The sequence below is a fragment of the Astyanax mexicanus genome, chromosome 22 (genome assembly GCF_023375975.1).
Source record: "Astyanax mexicanus isolate ESR-SI-001 chromosome 22, AstMex3_surface, whole genome shotgun sequence".
Classification (NCBI taxonomy): domain Eukaryota; kingdom Metazoa; phylum Chordata; class Actinopteri; order Characiformes; family Acestrorhamphidae; genus Astyanax; species Astyanax mexicanus.
In genome coordinates this window covers 17,905,502-17,920,133 of record NC_064429.1, presented here as the reverse complement: position 1 = coordinate 17,920,133, position 14,632 = coordinate 17,905,502, and the positions used below count along the sequence as shown (strand labels likewise).

The following is a 14,632-nucleotide window of genomic DNA, read 5'->3' as shown; positions in this document are numbered from 1 at the left end:
TTACTTAAAAAGTGCACAGGAAGCTTATTAAAAACCATTGTTTACATCCCATAACATTAGCTTTTTAGCTCCGAGCAAGTAATGGCGCCGGATGCTACACTATGCTGAGTCAAAGTAGAGTTTGCATAGTATAGCAGCCGGTGAAAGGAGTAAAGACTAAGTTATTAATGCCTTGTTTTAAATGTTAGGGCTCTCTGGATTCTAGTAAGAAGGTGTGGAGCTACTTTGAGTCTGGATAATGGTGAAAAAAGCAATTTATTGGGGAAAAAAAAACTATGCCCCGTATCACCCAGGGGGTTTGGACAAACTGTTAAAATTTCTGGATCTCATAACGCTGTTGGAGAACGGAGGTGTGTTATTTATCAAAGGTAAGTACTTTTTATCATGTTTTACTACACCAAAAGTCCATTTTACACCAGAGTTCTCCTTTAATTGTTGTGATATCTGTAATAATAATCTACAATGTAGAAAATAAATTAAATAAAGACGTAAAGGGCTCCGAGTGGTCCAGTGAGCTAAGCACAGTCACAATGATCAGGAGATTCTGGTTCAAATCCTGTTCATGCAGCTTGCCATCAGCTGCCGGAGCCCTGAGAGAGAGCACAATTGGACTTACTCTCTCTCTGGGTGGGTAGATGGCGTTCTTTTCCCTCATCACTCCACAGGGTGATGTTGATCACCACAAGGAGTCTGTGAGCTGATGTATCGGAACCGAGTCGCTGCGCTTTCCTCCGAATGTGCTGTGATGCTACTCAGCAGTGGCGATGGCTAGCTTTACATGTATCGCAGGAGGCATGTGCTAGTCTTTACACTTCTGGTGTGTTGGGGCATCACTAGTGATAGGGGGAGTCCTAATGAGTGGGTTGGGTAATTGGCCTTGTAATTTGGGGAGGAAATGGTATAAAAAAACTGAAATAAATAAAAAAAAAGAAAGCATTTGACTGGTACTGCATATTAATTCGATATAGTTAACATTAGTCTGTAAAAAACATATTATAAAACATTGAGATCACTATTATTAAAACAATTATATCACTATTATAGAAACCTTTTTCTTCCCTTAGTCGGTCCATGTGTTTAGTGGACCCTGAGCCTGTTTGAGCCTGTTAAAAAAAACTACAGCGCATAGGACTAGGAAGTGTCTGTCTGACTGTCCCTCACTAAATCACAGCCATGAAGTTACTGACAATACCACCCTCCTTTCATCTTCTATTGCTTAAATACAAGATAAAATGTATTGAACACACATTATAAAGTATATTTAATGCAGATGTTGTGATCTGTTAATGACACACTCTGGTTCTATTTACATTTAGGCTGATGCTTATGATTCCATCTGGTCCATCAACAAAAGAAGCTACTTCACAGAACACAGTGATTAATCACAGTCTGATAGAGTGTAGAAACATGATAATGAACATGAATACTAAGTAGTGGATTTTAGCTGCTGGATAAACAGCACAGATGGGATGTTGGTCATCATCCGGATCATTTCCCTGCTGAGCAGCAGGTTCTGGACACTTCAGTACTGCTTCCTTCCTTTGTTTCAACCAATAGAGCCCAGAGACTGTCTTCCTTCTGAAGAATAACTACCACCATGATGGTACATGTGCATCTCAAAAATATTTAATATCATCAAAAAGTTAATTTATTTCAGTAATTCAATTCAAGAAGTAAAACTCATATATTATAAAGATTCATTACAGACAGAATTGTCTGTTTCAAGCTTTTATGTTTTTTTTAAATAACTTTTTAATATATTTTTTTCCCATTTTCTCTGTAATTTACACAGCCATTTACCCAACCCACTCATTAGGACTCCCCCTATCACTAGTGATGCCCCAACACACCAGGAAGGTGAAAACTAGCACATGCCTCCTCCGATACATGTGAAGTCGCAGCGACTCGGTTCCGATAAATCAGCTCACAGACGCCTTGTGCTGATTGGCATCACCCTTTGAAGTGATGAGGGAAAAGAGCGCCATCTACCCACCCAGAAAGAGCAAGGCCAATTGTGCTCTCTCAGGGCTCCAGCAGCTGATGGCAAGCTAAATGAACGGAATTCGAACCAGTGATTTCCCGATCATAGTGCCAGCTTTTAGCCCACACAGAGCCCTTAAGCACTTATGTTTTTAATGTTAACTATTATGGCTTACAACTAATGAATACCAAAAAGTCAGCATCTCAGAACATTGTAATAATATATTTATTTCTAGGACAATTTGGTACTTTTGGCAGTGTGGGCAGTGTGCCAAGTCCGATTCCAGGTTACATTCAGTCAGAGAGAGTGTGCGCTCAGTCAGAAACTTCATTTTACTATGAGTGAATTAAGTCTCCATTGCTCCACCAGCCGCTCGCATTCAGTAAAACTGAGGCGAATCCTCTTTTAGAGGCTGTGTTCTGACGTGGCCAGAAGAACTCCTGCAAAAAGCAACCCAACACCCCAGTTTTTAGAATGAATATATAAGACTTAACAGGGGTGGTCGTTCCAGCGCACTGATAACATATTGATAACATATTGATTTTATCCCTTCTCCACTCAGAAATGCTTCTGCTTTCAGTTTAGAAACAGAACAATACAGACTGCAACTTTAAATGCATGTGTCAATAACTTTTTGGGAGTGTATTAATCAAAATGTTTTGGTGACCTCAAGCTCACGCATACTTGGGTTCTGCAGCAGGACAATGATCCAAAGCACACAAACAAGTCCACCTCTGAAAAGCTTAAAAAACAAAACAAAATGAAGGTTTTGGAGTGGCCTAGTCAAAGTCTGATCTCAAACAGGGTTTTAATACTGGAAAACCCTCCAATATGGCTGAATTAAAACAATTCTGTAAAGAAGAGTGGAACAAAGTCCCTCCACAGAGAAGTGAAAGACACGGTAAAACTTGATTGCAGTTGTTCCAACCAAGGATCGCAAAATTAAGTTATTAGTTTTAGGGGCAAACAATTTTTCACAGAGGGCTAGATTGGTTTGGATAAGTTTTTTTTTTCTAGCACCTTTTATATTTACTATATTTTTGTCTGATATTAACCCTCCTATTATGTTCAATTGTCAGGAACAGCAGTGGCGTTCCAGGGTCATTTTGAACCGGTGCATAGTTAAGTATCTAAAAGATGTCTGAAACCCAAAAAAAAATTCTTACAAGCAGTGTAAATTTTTTTTACTATCTCCATTGCTAATTATTATTTTAATATTTAGTGCAATGGTGTTCTTTACCTGGTTCAATTAGGATAATTCACTCGTTTTGTAATAAAAAATTACACGTTCAAACTTTTTTAATGTTTCACTACTTTATTACTTTTGAAAGACCAACATATAAAACAATAGTTTACATAACAGTAAGCCATTTTTATATTATATGTTGATAACACTAATTAAGACAAGGAGAAGAAGTTTTATACTTTACTTGTTTTACAATTTACTTGGATGGTCCATTTTATGGCCTTGTTGATGCTCAACTGACATTCAACTAACACTGCATTGAATGCTCATTAAATTTAACTTAACCCTATGTTGAATGTAAATAATTCGAAACAGAACATAACCTTACACCTAACCCTAACTTTAACCCTTAATCAACCATAAAATCGAACCCTACACCTAACCCTAACTCTAACCTTAACCTAAGCTTAAAATCTAACCCTAAACCCAACGCTAAAATATTAAGATAAGCGTTTGGATTAGAGTTGAATGTAGGGTTTTATTCAATAGAGAATCATTTACTTTCACCTTTTAGTTCATTTGCATTTAATAGACATGTAGTTGAAAGTTAGTTGAATGTCAGTTGAGCATCAAAGAGGCCATCAAATGGACCATCCAAGTAAAGTGTTACCATACTTTTAACTATTTTTCCTAGACCTTCAAACTTTATAACGGGTCAAATTGACCCGGAAAATAACAGGAGGGTTGAAGTTTGTTTGATTATTGGAAAAATATCAGTATGACAAAAAAACAAAAACAAAAGAAATCTGTATGAAGGGGGAAATCCTTTTTTTTTGCATTGTATTTTATATAAGACATTTATCTAAGGCTCTTCGTTCTCAAGAGCACGCCATTCACACGCTCTCATAAACCCAGTACAAAAGCACAGCACTGCACTGACCTGTAATAATGTTGTCGAGAAGAGTTGTGGGCATGCAAAATATCCCAACGAGGAGGTCACTGACAGCGAGGTTGAGGATAAAGAGGTTGGTGACGGTGCGCATGTTCTTGCTCCGTAAGACAATGAAGCACACCACGCCATTGCCCACCATGCAGACCAAGAAAATGAGGAGGTAAGACACTATGAAGATAGCAGCTACTGAAGGCTGATGAAGGTAAAATCCAACATAGGTGATGTTGCTCCGAGGTATGACAAACTCTGCGGACACGTTGGGCAAAGTCCAGTTCTCATCTTCCGCAAAGGTGAAGTTCATCTCCTGTAGCCTGTTCATTTTTGCTCTGCAAGAGAAGAGAATAAACTGGTGAGTGGGAGAGCTGGTTCCACTATAAGCGTTCCACTCTCACTCTTTCGCTCGTGCACACTCACTCACTCTCTCTCTCTCTTTCGCTCTCTCTCTCGTAAAACTCACTCAAATTAAGATGCTTTCACTTAGCTATGCTTAATTGCAACACATAAGCTTGATGGTAGTGTAAATGTGCACTAATAAGCACACACTCTACCAGCCTGCCTCGTCTTCCGTGAACCGAAAATGAATCAGAGGACTGTGTCTGAGTTACAATCACCAGCATATATCTCATATATTGGCTAATTAACACCTCCTTGCATTCTCCAACAAAAAGAAAAAATGAGTTCTCTTTAATGCTCTAGTTTCTATTCACGCATGGTGTCACATTTCACAAAATTAGCACATGAACATCTGAATGGATGTTTATCTTGTACAGTCCTAATGAGGGCTACATTTCAAATTCATGGAGTTTTATAATCTGGAGTTGTGAAAAATGTGTAAAAATGTGTAAGTTTGAATTTTGCAGAGAAGTATTATTTACAAGGTTCTGATGAGCATGTTTTAAATCTCCCGCTGTTGTTTTTACTTAATTTCCTTCATTTCTGACATGAGATTCGAACCCATTGTCGCATTGTTTTTTTTTTTTTTTTTCGAACCCATTCTTATCAGATCATAGTGGAATTGCCACAGTCTGCTGCACTCACTTTGTTTGGGTAGAGTTAACCCAATATTCTGAGTAAATTTGACCGTATTTGAACATATTTTTCATACTATTTACTCTCTATGAAATAGTATTTTAATTATTAAAAAGAGTAAAAAAAATCAGCTCCTGATGAGGAGTCTGTGACGCGGGACCAGACGGGAGGCGGACGTAAAAGCGGGTAAGACAAGATTTATTAAATAATTTAAAAAAACGAATAAACAAATAAACATAGAACAGAGAAACAAACCAAAACAAGCGAAGGGTAACGATAACAAACCAGAGATAAACTAACATAAACTAACAGGGAGAACAACAAAAGGCAAAGCTAGACAGATAATAACTAAACTGGACTGGTGAAACAAACAAGGAAATAAACAGAGATAACTAGGCACATAAGCAACCGATAAACGTTTAAAGACAGACAACGGGAGTTGGTGCAAAGACCGACGGAATTACATAGACAAAAGGGTACTATACATACTAACACAAAACAATGAACACCTGGGGAGACAGGTAACGAGGGGCGGAGCTACAAATTACAGACACGTGACGGAAAATTACTGAGACACACACTAGGACACGCTGAAACACAGGGGAACAGAGCGAGACCGTGACAGAGTCACACTCAAATTGAGTTGATTTTAACTCACAGGGAGTTTATTCCCAAATTACAGAATTTTCTGTCTACACTATATTTCCAAAGGCCTGTAGCTACCTGATTCTACACTGTTTCTTCTAAAATCAAGACAATTATGAGTGAGTTTTACCCTTTCTGCTGCAGAAACAACATCTAGTCCTCTGGGAGAGCTTTACCCTAGATTCTGAAACACTGCTGTGAGGAGGCTCTGATTGCGTTCAGCCACAAGAGCATTAGTGAGGTCAGGTGCTGTTGGATGTTGGATGATTAGTTTTGGAACACTAACTCGACCCAGAGGTACTGGATGGAGCACCCTCTCTTCTGGGGGGTTTGTAGTGTATATATCTCTAGCTGATCCTGGCACTGGGCATGGTGACCTTTCAACTTATGTGAGTCTTATAACCCACATGGTCATGTCATGTGACTGCAATGTCTGTTTTTTCTCGTATAATGATTTAAACCACATTTAAACTTGATTTAATGCATTTCTGGTTAGACATACTGAAATCTCATTGTGCAGCACTCATTACTAGTATTTTTGTTCTAAGATACAGTCCTGATTAGAGCTATTTATTATGGTATTACCATACACTTAGCACATTTATTATCATTCAAAATGATCTACGTTTCATCCAATGAAACAAGACTAATTGCATGCATATTCTAATGATCATCAGTTTATCAGTGTTAAGCACTTAAAAGATACCTGAAATGCTCAGAAAACTATATAGTGTAATAAAATATTGTCATTGACCAGCTATAATGCTGATTCCTCGGACACATTAGCTGAAATTTTTTATATGGGGTCCTAGTGCTTTTCTATGTGCAACTGAATGTCTGAGTCACTAAAACCTTAAAGTTTCTGGAATTCTCTACTGTCTGGGTACTTTTGGACATACACGGTCTATTTCCCTGACAGTGATTAAGCCTAGTCTTGGGCTGAGGTGATTCAACCTCATGAAGCCATTGAGAAAAAACTAAGCATGTACAAAGCTGTCATCAAAGCTAAATGCGCTACTTAGAAGAACCTAGAGTACAGAGTATAAAACATATTCTGCTTTGTTTAAGACTTTCTGTTTACAAAAAGAATCCACATGTTCCTCTGTAGCTTTAATCTTTTCAATATAACAATATTACTATTGAAAGTCCTAAAAAGAAAGAAAATGCATTAAATGAGAAGGGGTGACTCAAAACGTATGACTCATACTGCAATTTTAAAGTGAAAGAGCATATAATAATGTTGTTCAAACTGACTATAAGGAAAGTACTGCTAGTTTCATGTATCTTTGGGGTAAAAAACACTAAAAAAAGGTTAATGGTCTCCTTCCACTAAAATACACTTTTTCTTGTTCTTTGTAAAATACAGTAGATCTCTCTAAATTGTACCTGCATGTTTTTTCGAGTCGATCATGCTTTTTCTGCTACAGTGCTGTCAGCCAATCAGTGGCGATATGTTTGCATGTATGTATATTTACGAGCAAAAGCCAAAATCTGTCTTTATTTAGAGACCACTAATTCAGTGATCTGAAGCACTTTTAATTCACAAAAAACAGCTCACATGACATTCATTCATACTTGAGAACACAACTAGACATTTTAAAATTAGTTAAAAAACGATGGTAGGGGTGGGTGATATGGCTTTAAAATAATATCACATAATATCAATATTTCATGGTATTTTTCCGATAACGGTACTTTTGGCGATATGAAAAAACACTGAATTTGAAAAATTATTTAGAATTTCATTATTGCATGCAATATGATATGGCTAACTGAGATATTAAAAAATATATATTTTATCAGATTTGTAACAGAAGTCAATGATCCAGAATGTCATGATACTAATAGTGCACTCCATATATCTCCATATATCCAGGATTAAAGTCAATAAATGATACTGGACAGATATAATCTGTCTCTAGTAGATATATAATGGGAAATGACAACAGTGTAAATTTTTTCTTTTGCTAAAAACGACAAAAAGTAGTACTTTGATGTGATAATTAGGGGTGGGTGATATGGCACGATATTTTGGGGTATAATATCGTTCACAATATTCAAACGTTTTGGCGATATTATTGCGTAGGATACGATATGGCACACCCCTAAACGATGGAATGAGACCTTTAATAGAATTTCGCTCAATAATTTTTTATTTGCAAATTTAGTTGAAAAAGCAACTGAAACAACTGTATAATCAGGATTGGTTCATCAATGTTTCTCTTTAGAAGCTGTTAAAGCTTAATATTACCTATTGTCAACTGAAAAGCATCCAAAAGCAGGGGATCATCAAAATATTCAAACTATTCCACTGCCCCAAAAACATAAAAAGGATTTTTTATGTTTTAGAGTTTTTCTGATTGGACTGAATTCATTAATTCCTCTGATATCCAGACCAGTCCAATATCTGCTAATATTAACTTAAAACCCACACCATCAACTGATCAAAGTCAACTCCAGTGCGTACAATCTGCCACTACACTGAAAAGAGCAAAGTGCTTCACAGACACATCTCACTCGAGCGAGTGTGAAATCTTATCACTCTGATTTAAATGTCACCCTTCACCCTCCGGACAGACTCATTCACTATATTTCAGACTCAGTTATTCTCCCTGAGGCAGCGTCTCAGACTACAGTGAATAAGCACATTAGCAGGCGTAGATCCAGACGCTCGTGCAGGAGCAGAGATAGCAGCCTCCAGTAAATAAATAAATAAATAAATAAATGCAGCTAATTAGGCACAGACAGTACGTAGAGAACTCTAAATAAATATGTTTCATTAAAAAGAGGACATCGTCGGTCCTGCTTAATTGGATTTAGTGCAGTGTTGCATAGAGTAAATTTAGCAAAATGTTGTAGAATGTTTTTTTTAATGTTAGTGCCACTGTTAGTGCTTTTTTCCCCAGCCAGTCCAACTTTTCCCAGCAAATTTCAGACAAATAAAAAAATTATCACGATACCTCATATCTGAACAAAATGTACTGTACAGCTACTTTCTGTTCCATACTACCATACTAACAATGTAAATATATTTTCAAATGTACAACATGGTTCACTGTATTCAGGACATGATTACAAAAAAAAAAAAAAAACAGAAGTAAAATCTAGACCAGTATAGCGAGTGACTGGGGCAATGCCAATCAGGGCTGCACGTTATTATATTTATTTATATATATTTTATTGTTTCAGCATCATAAACACAATGTGTACAATATCACAGCATCATGCAGCAGCATGTAAATTAAGAGTTAAATCATAAACGTCATGCTGGTATCATACAAAAGGAAGAAATTTTGTACTGCCCCCCCCCCTTTCATGACTTGTCTATTAAAGGCAATATTGTTCGTTTATTTTACTGCAGTATTTAACACACTGAGGGTATCACTAATAAAATGATAATATTATTAATAAGATCACTGACTTTCAGTGAAATCTGGTGATTGCAATCCCTGTAATTTAAAATTTGTTGCAATATATTGCAAATATATTGCAGGAAATTATCACAATGTCAATTTTCTCTACAATATTGTGCAACCCTAATGCAAACTGCAAAAAATATAAAATAAAAAGTGTAAAATAACAAAAAAATATATAATAAATATATGTTCAAAGAAATCATTCCACTAACACACTAACAACTGTATGTCTATTAAATGCTACTCAATCTCAAACTGAATGTAAATGATTCTCTATAGAACCTAACCTTATATCCTAAACCTAACCTTAAACCTAACCCCAAGCATGAATCAATCCTAAAACCTTACCTAACCCTAATGTTAAATCTGAGCCTAAACATAGGGCTAAAATAAAAGATTAGAGTTTGGGTTATAGTTGGATGTAGGGTTATATTCACTATTTAGTGTTACTATTGTTTACTGTTATCTTGCACCTCAGTTGTATTTAATAGACATGCAGATTAATGTCCTTAAGTTAAGCCTCTATAAGGCATCTATAATGGACCAACCTATAATGGTGTTGTTTAACTTTAAGCTCTGGTTTTACTTTCAGTACTGTACATTTGAATGCTGTAATTAGATTTTTTTTGTCAAATCAAAATGATGAAAAGGGTTAAAGTTAATTTTAAGAATCAACGTTTTTGAGTTCATCACGTTCTGTGTGTAGTATTACACTGATTTATGTGTCAAGTTAATAATATCAAGAAAACAAAAACTGATTAACATATTTGCTATTATTTTTTTTATTTTTTTTATTACTTATTTGTTCGATGCTTTTACTTGTTCTCTGGAAACAATTAAGAGACCACTACAGTTTCTGAATCAGTTTCTTTGATTTTGCTTTTTATAGGTATATGTCTGAGTAAATTGAACATTGTTGTTTTATTCTGTAAACTACAGACAACATTTGTCCCACATTCCAAAAACAATAATGCAATTTAGAGCATTTATTTGCAGAATATGAAAAATGGCTAAAATAACAAAAAGATGCAAAATCCTCAAATAGCGCAAAGAGAACAAGTTCATATTCATAAAGTTTTAAGAAAAGCAATATTTGGTGGACTAACCCTGGTTTTTAATCACAGTTTTCAGGCATCTTGGCATGTTCTCCTCCACCAGTCTTACACACTGCTTTTGGATAACTTTATAATGCTACTCCTGATGTAAAAAATCAAGCAGTTCAGCTTGGTTTGATGGCTTGTGATCATCCATCCATCTTGATTATATTCCAGAGGTTTTCAATTTGGTAAAATCATTATTTTTTCCATTTCTTTTACTATTTAGTCATGTATTTATTTATTTACGTAATATAGCATTACTTGTAATATTTCTAACTTGATACACTATATACCATATATTCAGCACATATTCAATAAAAATGCCAACAGGAGTCCAGTTAGTCCAGACTTGAGCTTGAATTTGAACTTGAACTCTGATTTTAGAGTTACATTAAATAAGATAAAGTAAAAAAAAACAGTTTATTCCGCTTATTTAACACTGCTCACATCCAGCCAGCCTGCTGTATCCAGCCTTACCTGTTCCTCAGCAGCTACTTCTGCTCCTTCATGAATAAAGCAGTGAGGTGAGGAGCTTTAACAGAGTCAGATGTGCGACAGGTCCGAAATAAACACAGTGGTGTTAGAGAGCCGCTGGAGCTGTGGCTTCAGCGCGGCACGCGGGTAAAGATGAACTCCGGAGAAGATGTTCTCCATAGTGTCCAGCTGTTAAAAGTTTCTCCGAGTGAAGACAGTCCGCTCCTCGTGCTCTTGCTGCTGCTGGAGCGGGGGGGTCACGCTGTCTGTCTGCGAGCGGAGGAGAAACTAAGGGACCGGCGGCTGGAGGATGCACTTTTCACCGGCACCAACACAGCCGCCGCCACACCGCCTCCCCCGCCCACCCGTACTCATACACGCCCCGCCCTCCTGCGCTGCGATTGGCTGACAGTTCCAACTTGTGCCCAATGTGAGGCTGTCCTGCGGCAGTGCCGTTCTAGATGCAAACCCACTAGCCAATCGGAGCGCTGGAGGGCTGGGCTTGTCCGGGACTTACCTTAAAACGAGTGTGGACAAATTAAGGCGCGCGCCAGGTTTAGCTGTGAGCGAGCAGCCAGGCGAGAGGTTTAACCCTTTCAAACACTAACTATAAAAAATAAGAGACCACTTAAAAATCAAAGATGAGTTTATTTGATTTTACCGAATTGAAAACCTCTGGAATATAATCAAGAGGAAGATGGATGATCACAAGTCATCAAACCAAACTGAACTGCTTAATTTTTTGCACCATGAGTGGTATAAAGTTATCCAAAAAGCAGTGTGTAAGACTGGTGGAGGAGAACATGCCAAGATGCATGAAAACTGTGATTAAAAACCAGGGTTATTCCACCAAATATTGATTTCTAAACTCTTAAAATTTTATGAATATGGACTAGTTTTCTCTGCATTATTTGAGGTCTGAAAGTTTTGCATCTTTTTTGTTATTTCAACCATTTCTCATTTTCTACACATAAATGCTCTAAATGACAATATTTTTATTTGGAATTTGGGAGTAATGTTGTCTATAATTTATAGAATAAAACAACAATGTTCATTTTACTCAAACATATATCTATAAATAGCAAAATCAGATAAACTGATTCAGAAATTAAAGTGGTCTCTTAATTTTTTTTTCCAGAGCTGTATTTGAAAGCTAATGTCCAATCAGAATAGACCTTAAACCAGCCAATGAAAAGTTTATATACCAGTTAAAACAGTAGCGTTAGCTTGGCCCCATTCACAGCAAAACACTGGAAAACAGTAGGTTAGTACTAGAGCCATTGAAAGAAATATTACAGCTATTTTTTTCTAATTTAATTAATGTGATTTTATAACACTTTTAATTCATGATTTGTTTTTAAACGGTCAATAAATAGGTCAATATTAAACAGAAAATATTACACAAAGGCTTCCAATGCAATGAAAAAAAAAACAATTAAATATTTTAGTTAATTGGATTATTTTCTATATTGATTTTACAGTATAATATTACAATCTCTGTTTTCTGTGCATTACAGACAGAAAACAGCATTCTTATTTTTCAATTTTTTCTCCACCACTGGAGATAATTCAGGTCTTAAAGGGTTAAAAACAGTTTAAAAACGGTTTAAATAAGAAATTTAAATATTTATAGTAAAAGTAAAATATATAAAATATAGCTAAATATACAAGTAAAGAACGCACCAAAATAAGCCAGTTTAGTCAGGACGGTGTTAATTTAGAGGATTAAACACAGATTAAGCTAAATTACACGTTTTATCCTCATTTCACAGCAACAAACCAAAAGCAACAAAATGTACCAAGACTAACCCCTCTACTTCCAGTGCACGGATATACAGGACTGGCTTGATTTAGACAGGTTTGTATCGATAGGGGGCACTATTTACCAATATACAGTACCAGTCAAAAGTTTGGACACATTCCTTCTCATTCAGTGCGTTTTCTTTCATTTTATGATGTGTTACATTGTACATTTAATATTGAAGACTATTTTAAAGGTGTACAGAAACACATGTACAATTACTTTGCAAACAAAGTATTAAAAAAACTAGAATATGTTTTATACTTTTATACATTTATCTTTGAGGACAGATCTGCACACATTGGTATTTTAATTTCAGTGTTTTCATTAGGGAGAGTCACCTGGAATAGTTTTCTCAGTGTCTTAAAGGAGTTCCTAGAGGTGCTGAACAATAAATAGGTGGCTGTGAAACTTCTGCTCATCCTAAATCACCTCAAATCATCAAATAAGTTGATCAGGTTTAGGTCAGGGGATTATGGAGGACTTTTTTACTGTTTACTACATAATTTCATATGTATCCCTTAATTGTTTTGATGTCCTTAATATTAATCTACAATATAAAAAAGGGAAAAACAATAAGAAACATGATAAGTTGTCTCCAAACCTTTGACTGGCCACTCATTCAAAGTTTTAGTCAAAACTGCATGTTGTTTCTTATCATGTTGAGCCAACTAAATGCAGAGTTTACACAGCCAAAATAAATGTTAATTGTAGCCTCAAGTTAATTGAGGCTACATAATTAATTACATCAATCAATAACAGAGGGAAGCAGAATGTGTGATTGATTATTGATCAGGTCTGCTCAAAACCAATATTTCCTTAAGCATTTTACATTATTGAGCAGGAATGTGTTGGACTGACACTTGTTAATTGATCACAGGTGAAAAATGCTTGGTGAAATGTTGCTGCTGCTGCTGCTGGGGTTTAACCATGTAAAGGCTGATTTACATATATAAGTGGCTTGGAATTATCCAAATACAACCCTGTTACACATGACCAGGTGTAAACAGGGTCTAAATACAATCATTCTAGACAATCTACTGGGTTTTCCTGTCTTGCGACCAGTGATTCCAGGGAGGTTCGAACCCACCATAATGCCGGCCAGGATAAAAAGTGGATAAAAAGATAGATGAGCATTATATGCAAATGTGACAAATGCACAAATAAACTTAACTGAATAACAATACATATTATAATTGGATTTCTTTCTCAGAAACGCCTCAAACCACATCCATAAATAGTTGATTTTCATAAGGACGAGGCACATACACAATAAAACCAGCTAAATATCTAATATAAAATGAGGCTTTAATATTCTTACAGATTCCACTCTGCCCACACAGCAGAAAATGTATTAATAATAGCCTTCACAGTGTTCATGCCGAAATGTGATGAGTAGAAAATTCTGGAGAGCTTCTGAATTTACTGGAGCTCTCTACAGCTCGCATGCATGTGGTGAGTTTTAGAACAGTGGAAAGATGGAAATCTACTTTGAGGAATTAAAGTATTGATTTATGGAGTTCAATTTTTATATACCCATAATAGGTTCAGTATGGAACCTAATTCTTTATACAGTATCAGTCAAAAGTTTGGAAACACCTTTTTTAAATAAGTATATTAATAATTAATTTAATATAATAAAATAGAATAAATGTAAAAATAGAATAAAATAAGAAAACACTGAAATATGTATATATATATATATATATATATATATATATATATATATATATATATATATATATATATATTTAATGTAAGACATAAATAAAACAATGAGAATGAGCTTGCATTGTATAAACATTTTAATAATTACTCAAATCTTTGCTTTCTTTTATCTTTTCAGCCATAAGGTTGAGAGGTTGCAACATACTGATTTCAAAATGTCACTTTCTATTTTATCTGATCTAATAAATTAATTATATTTCGAATCTTTGCTCATGTCTCCTGAATAATGCTTCCAATTAGGATTGCAAAGTGCTGTATATGGTATCAGCATGGTCATCACAATGTGCACGTCTGAGAGTCACAGCAAATTAACCCGTTCATGT

At 35.7% G+C, this 14,632-nt stretch overlaps 1 protein-coding gene across 3 annotated transcripts in view; it reads right to left on the bottom strand.

Annotated features, from left to right (window-relative positions):
- The window catches only part of npffr2a (neuropeptide FF receptor 2a), a 76,450-nt gene extending 65,349 nt beyond the window's left edge, over nucleotides 1-11,101 (bottom strand). For all 3 annotated transcript variants that reach the window (XR_007428949.1, XR_007428948.1, XM_007257710.3), the window contains exons 1-2: nucleotides 10,784-11,101; nucleotides 4,108-4,445 (exon numbers count right to left, since the gene is read on the bottom strand). Coding sequence is in view for 1 of the 3 variants with exons in the window: in XM_007257710.3 (XP_007257772.1) it covers nucleotides 4,108-4,438 (331 nt within the window). In the remaining 2 variants the exon portion in view is untranslated. The remainder of the gene's footprint in view (nucleotides 1-4,107; nucleotides 4,446-10,783) is intronic.
- Between the last annotated feature and the right edge of the window lie 3,531 nt (nucleotides 11,102-14,632).